This window comes from Adelges cooleyi, unplaced genomic scaffold, assembly GCF_023614345.1.
Source record: "Adelges cooleyi isolate 19-005CV unplaced genomic scaffold, UGA_ACOO_1.1 ACOO_flye_CR_arks_rails_tigmint_CR_PRNA_9, whole genome shotgun sequence".
Classification (NCBI taxonomy): domain Eukaryota; kingdom Metazoa; phylum Arthropoda; class Insecta; order Hemiptera; family Adelgidae; genus Adelges; species Adelges cooleyi.
The window spans coordinates 6,327,904-6,335,020 of NW_026096579.1; the positions used below are offsets into that span (position 1 = coordinate 6,327,904).

Consider the following 7,117-nt stretch of genomic DNA (forward strand, 5'->3'; position numbering starts at 1 on the left):
TTATTTAAATTGCCACAATAACGCAAAATATTTTTAAAATGCGTTTACAATCATACTTGATTGTACTTGCTTAGGCACATACTAAAACGCTCGCCGGAAAAACATCAAATCATTGATATATTTTTGGGCGTCACATATTCCATCACGTGACGTGACGTGACGCTAATTATTAAGGAATGACGCCGAGCTCAAAAACATATGCATTTTAATTGGAACGGTACCATCATTATTGACAAGATATTAAAAATTAATGACGCAAATATTTCATTATATTCTTAAATCTCGGGTTAAAAATAATACGATAACTTAATGTTATATAATTAGAATACTATACAGGGTGATTATTTTAAATTGATCCACATTAAAATTTAAATGGTAACTAATTATTATCTTTTTTAACTAAGAATAGTTTACTGAACATTTTGACAGGTCGATAACCAGTTTTGGATGAATATTTTTTCAAAAGCTTAATGTTTCAGAAGGGACAAAGGATAGTAGGTAGTACTATTTATCTATTTGTATTACTCAAGCCGAGAGCAAGTTTCGAAAATAGTAAGTTTTTTATACTAAAATTTATGCGCACATTCGAGTTGATCGATGGCCAAGTGGCCACAGACAAAAACTATCTTACACAGCCATATTATTTGGCACATGAGTTATGTTAAAAATATCCTAGACTGTTTTTTTAAATTTTTTTTTATTTATAAGAAAAATATACAATCTGTACACTACAATATTCGTACAATAGGTATATGGCATGGTTAATATATACAATTAGTAGTGTATCACTTGTTCGAAGAAACCTTCCAATGATGGAACTCCAATGGCTGGAAGAATGAAGTTTAGGTTAACAGGTTTCTACACCATTCCTAGACTGTTAATTTCTAATTTATTATTTAATGTTTGTTTTCCTATAGTAAGATATAACAATTATACAACGACAGTATTGATTATAATAGTTTATTAATGAATAACATAATTCTATTGATATCGAAACATTTGGTAGATAAAACAATGACTTTAACTAAAATACAAGCAACGTCAATAATAATATGCAATTCAATTTACTCCTCGGCTGAGGGGCCTGATTTTACTACTTTTGGGCTTACACTATACCAACCAACGAGTGATTCTGGCCGATTCGGTGATGCTTGGAATAATGTTTGATAATATCCAAATTTGTCGTCATAAAGGACATCTCGATATGTCTCCTTCGTTTGTGGCAAATCGTCAAATGAAATAGGTACCGTAGTCCAATCTACCGAAGTTATAGTGCAACTACCATCATTCTCACATTGTGCTTTATTTCTCAACTTATATTTTAGTGTGCGTTTGATTAACCCGACCAATACACATTTCATGCTTTGGCCATTCACGCACATTTGTTCAGTTTCTGTAACAATTGAATAGAATAAAAACAAAATCGTCGAATATTATATGCATGTATGACAGAAAGCAATACAAAAAAGAATAATAGTTAATAATTGGGTGGCTAGACTTCAGAGTCAATACAGTTTTTAATTTAAAAAATAAAAATTGTTCTTTACTTATTTAAAAGTCAGTTTTTTAACACTTTTTGTTAGTGTTTACACATACTAATTACGGGTAGGTTAAGTTATATACCAAAGTTTGGTTTCATTGACGTAACTATGTTTCTGTTCTAAGCAGTTTAAAAATAGCGATAAATATTATAATAATGCTTACTCAATCTGACATTGAGAGTATGGCGGAATATTGCATTTAAATGATAGCTTCTAAGCTCTACCTCCGTGCCATAGGAACATTCGCCTATAATATCATACACAATAAGATAAAATATAATAATGTCTTAATTTATATTTTTAATATATAGGTTATACTATGTAAATTCAGCTTCAGCTTTTTCAATTGACCAAATGGTCTATAATCTATTTTGAATAATACATTTTACTATATTATATTACCCTTACTTTCTGGAGAAAACCATTCTTTGAAGTATTAATATATCTGTATATACCATACTTTATGGTTCATGTTGTACACAATATTTTAAAATTAATTTTTATAACATTTTTTATTCAAATTTGTAATATACCGTTATAAAACGTGAACCAACCAACTTTTATTAAAAACAATAATTAATGTAATGGAAAAAATTCAAAACCGCAGATCAAGGGGATTTGAGAAAATGTTAGTTTTGATAAATCTTGATATTATTTCCATTCCTAGTACATAGTATTGTAGTTTTCGAATAGTAATTATTATAAAATATAACATGTTATACTTACCACCTAAATGAACTGCTTGGTCCGGATCTGTAATTAAAATAACTTTTACAACTAAAAGTTTAAAAAATGCTTGTACTTTGTACATATCTTATTTAAGTTCATTGTTTTAGTTTTATATTATGTATAAATCCAATCAAGCATTTTTGACATATACAATAATAATTGAATTATAGCCATTTATAAAGTTGTTAGCAGTGTGGAATAGAAATAAGCATGCTATCTTGTGAATTGTAGCTATACCAAAAGAACAGGTACTTAAGGTCTAGGAAAGTCGATAAGTGTTATAAATAAAAACAAATTTTACTGGAATAATAACACACTTAATACACCTTAGAATGTGCGTACACATGGCCTAAAACCTTAAAATATTAAAAGTCTTGACTACCGTTTTCTATTAGACACAATCAATTAAGATAGTTACCTAAGATATATGTTAACATCTTTTGAATTCGTTTTTCATTTTCGTATATTGTACCATATATTGCATCTATAAATAAAATATTATATTGTATATAATACGATGAAATAACTTTCTATTCAAATGTGTTAGTACATGTAAAATTTCTTAGCCTACCGATTTTTTATTATACATATTATAATACATTTTACATTTGTTTTTATCACTTTAAACTAATTTTTCAGCTAAAATAATTAAAACTCATTTGAGCAATAATGATTTAATTAAAATAATAACTGGTCACCGATAACCAGTTTTCAATTAATATTTTTTTTTGTCAGTTTATAGCGTTAAATTTAATTCGATAAAGTTACAAGTCTTATGTAAATTATTTGATCGATAATAGCTCAACAAGTATTTAATTTTTTTTACAACAAAAAGAATCAATATCGATAAAAATATATTTTATTATTTAAACAATTACCGTCTGCATGAAAGTTTCTCAACAAATAATTACCTATAAAAGATATGACACTTAAATAGGTGCCACATTCTTAATTTATTTATGCGTTCGATAAGTCACTTTTATCAAAATATCAATTTAAAAATACATTTTTAATTATTGCAAATTTGCATTGATAAAAATTTACCAGTTTGCCATACTTATAGGAAAACCAGGAAATTAAGAAGAATAACAATTCACGGTATACATCTAGGATTAACTTTTAAAATTATTATGGTCATGTATCGTCCTCTGAATAGAATGGTTTGAGTTATAACTGAACAGTTATAATAAATTGGAAAAATGCGAATACACGTTAGTACTAGAGAAAATGCTCAAAAACATTTAATGTCCGATGCAAACTTGATTGATCATGGCTTACAAAAATAGTAATTAACTAAGTAATTAAAAATAAAAAAAGACGATACCACCCGATGGTTTAAAACGTATAATAGTTTACCTGGCGGGAAAATGTAGTCTACCATTCCCACTGAAATAAAAATTTATTTTGTAAAAAAAAATTTAGTGGACGTTTAATAAATCAATACAAATTTAATGGTTAGGTTAGGTTTGTAAAGACAATTGTTCTTAAAAAAAAAGTGTTAATTTACAAATAATAATACCAGATTCGTGTTCATTTACGAGAAACCTAACCAGTTGGTATTTTTGATCTGAAATCAAAGTACAACAACAAATTACAAATTATCAATGATTTCGTTAAATAAACTTCAGTAATGACCATTCAACGTTTAATTAAACGTTAAGGCCAGACAGGCCAAGCACAGATGGTCTAAAACTTTAAAAGAGTCTCAGAAGTTTGGGATATTTTAACAAAGTCACATTTCATCACCAAAACGACTATATAAATCATGAAAATATTGCCAATAGTTTAGCATTTGAGAGCCACAAATAAATAAATGGGCCCTTACAACATCGTTGATGTAATTTCCAATAAGGTAATTTTACCGTGCTAAAATCAACTGTGCCCTTTGTATTTTTAATATTATTATTAATGGGCTTAGTATATTATTATGCGGTAAAAAAATGTATATCAATTTGTTAATTTATCACCTACTAATAATATTTGTTTATTCAATTTTGACCCATATAATTTTTAAAAATACGAATCCTGTTTTTTTTTTACTTTATAAACTTTACAAACACTCACCTTCTTCAAGACGCACTATCAGACTGTCTAAAAACAAAACGGTTAAAAATAGAAGTATCGATAAAAGCATTGTACTTTATGACAATTATGTGCTTAAAAATTAGTTTTTAGTTTTAGGACTGATGCGATTAGGGTTGATCGTCTACATATATTAATGTCCTAACCTTAGAAACTGCCTTAATGACTTAAAACAAATTAATAATAATAACTTACTGGTATAATAAATCTCGGCACGACATTCTGGAATAACAAATTATAATATTATAATTTTTTAAAATATAACAAAATATATTATGCAAGTTGAATAATTAACAGACGATGAATTATTTACAGAATCTGACAGTTAAGTTACCTAAAAGTGTGATTTTATCACTTTCAAATAAACGTTTCTATGCAAATCTGTGGATAATAAGTTCAAACTAGTATAGTCTAAACTCTAAACCAAGCACATTAATCAGGTTCGGTTTTCGAAACGTTTCATTGTAAGTGATTTTATCACTTTACTAAATTATAGTGACATAAGTCACACATATTATGAATGTAATGATAAATTCTGTTGGAATGGCCGATTATTTAAGTAACATTGCATATTTTTTTTTAATTATTAATATATACAACGTAGAGTAAGTTAAAAGACGGAGGTTAATTAATTGGGAGGATTGAAATAAACTTAGATTTGAGATTTTTATTGATCCCCAAATTTGGATGCCGTTATTATTATCTGGGTTTAGAAGAAGTTATGCAGTTGTCATCTGAAAAAGTGACTAAGTTAGTGATGTTTGAGTGAGGTATGTCAGCAGTAAAACGATTATAAAGGGTAGGGGCGCGACCAACAGTACATACTTAAAAGAGTTTTAGAGAATTTATCCGTACTCGCTTAAATGACTTTTCAACTGTCGATATTACCAAAACTAACAACGTAATTCAAGACACAATACAATCAATTATAAGTAACAATACAAATTGTAAAAATTAAAAATTGTACAAAAACTTAATAAGATCACTCCAAATAGGCGTCTTAAAAGTAATAGCATCCCTATCGAAGCTAAAAAAATGTAATAAAAATACTATTAAAATATTTAGGGCATACCTTTTCGGGTTATGCGTTTTGCATCGTTCAAATCAATGCAAATAGTAACATAAGCAAATAGTAGCATAATCAAACATAACACTTGTAGCTCATGGATAGTCATTTTCAAACGATATCTAAAAAGAAAACGCTGAATGTCAACATCAACAGATACAAACATTTAGTGTAGTTAAATTTATTAAATGTATTAATTTCACAAAATCGTAGCAAATATACCTCCTGGAATTATATTCTAAGACCTTAACACGGACAATCATATGAAAAATAATAATATTATCATCCCGTTTGGGTCATACGCAATAAGCAGAAAATAGAAAAAAAGAAAGTAGTTTGTTTTTTTCCGGATATTGTTTCTTAAAAAAATGTTTGTCCGAAATTTGTTCCTATCCAATGATATTGTATATTTAAATGTCCAAATCTATAAGTAGGGCTTATGTTAAGTAAGAGTAAAGTGATTTGCCTTAGTTATTGCCGAAAACTGCAAAATGCTCTAATTATCATTAAATAACGTCATAAATTCCAGTTTTTAAATTCCATTTACAGTTAATTATACCAAATCATCAATTCAACACTCAGTCCATTTGAATCGTATCAGTTTTATAAAACGAATTTAGCAGTTCCACACAAACCGAAAATTAAAAGATTATATTTAATTATATATATAATTTAAGCCAAATATTTGCTTATTAACTTTTTCCTAATAGGATCATACATTTTGTGTACTGAGAGTACATGCAGGTCTTGTATTCACAAAAATCAAATTATAACTGAAAAATAAATTCAATGTAATTTAACAGGTCATATTTCCTATGAATTGTTTAAGGCCAGATATTATGAAATCACTAAAATATAAGCCAGAAACTTGATATGTTTACTAGCCACCTTAGATACTAGCTTGTAAATATACTATTTCATTATCTATAATTCCACCACTACTCTAAATTTATTTGGTACTTAAACGAGACATGAAAATGCTCATCGTGGTTGCAGACTCGGCTGAAAAACTTTAAACAGATTAACTACTCATATTACCTGTTATCTCTTCGTGTTGTCGGATTTGTGATACGATACTGAAGTGAAAAGTAAGTGTCGATACTGTGAGCTGTCTTTTAATGCAAAATGACGCCTATGCCTTGGTATGTACCTTCTGTACAAACATGGCGTAGCACTACCTACGCCATTTATTTAAAATAATATTTTTTAGCCGAGTAAATAGTTTATAAAACAGTTGCATTACATATTATCGAGATAGGTTCTGAATTGTTTTGGATACAGAAAAATAAAATAACAATACAAAAAAAAAATCGCAGTAATCACAAGGCTGTAGAAATTATCTGTATAAGGGTGGAGAAGATTAAGATTAACCGACCAGCTAAAACGATTGGTAGACGTTGTATAATAAATTGGTAACTTGACGCATTCATAGCAATAAGCAATCCAGTCTGACCTAACCTTAAGGGGCCTCTACACTAGTATTTATCAAACCGTTTTGTCAATAAAACATAGCGTTCAGCTAAAATTTGTGAACTCATATATTAACACAGCAAAGCGGTATTTATTTTAAAAATACATTTTGTTTACAATTTTTTCCTAACGCACAAAGACTATATTGTGTTAGTACAAAAACATATTATTATGTTTCTACTTGTAACACTAGGTGCGTTCCTTTTTTATTTTTTACCTCACTCGAAAC

At 28.2% G+C, this 7,117-nt stretch overlaps 1 protein-coding gene across 1 annotated transcript; it reads right to left on the bottom strand.

The window, feature by feature from the left end:
- Window positions 1-1,064: 1,064 nt before the first annotated feature.
- LOC126846187 (uncharacterized) lies at window positions 1,065-6,518 on the bottom strand. Its single transcript, XM_050585429.1, has 11 exons — window positions 6,457-6,518; window positions 5,425-5,540; window positions 4,548-4,574; window positions 4,335-4,361; window positions 3,790-3,837; window positions 3,627-3,656; window positions 3,149-3,181; window positions 2,689-2,754; window positions 2,268-2,294; window positions 1,705-1,788; window positions 1,065-1,393 (listed from the first exon to the last, which is right to left on the bottom strand). Exons 2-11 carry the CDS (start codon window positions 5,525-5,527, stop codon window positions 1,065-1,067), a joined length of 774 nt encoding a protein of 257 aa, XP_050441386.1. The 5' UTR covers window positions 5,528-5,540; window positions 6,457-6,518.
- Between the last annotated feature and the right edge of the window lie 599 nt (window positions 6,519-7,117).

Bases quoted from the DNA above. Each gene is read 5' to 3' on its own strand.
- LOC126846187 (XM_050585429.1), bottom strand. From the start codon at position 5,527: ATGACTATCCATGAGCTACAAGTGTTATGTTTGATTATGCTACTATTT. The intron at 2,295-2,688 runs GTAACTATCTTA...TTTTAATTACAG, and splicing joins GATGTTAACATATATCTTAG to ATCCGGACCAAGCAGTTCAT. The intron at 1,789-2,267 runs GTAAGTATAACA...ATGATATTATAG, and splicing joins CCAAGCAGTTCATTTAGGTG to GCGAATGTTCCTATGGCACG.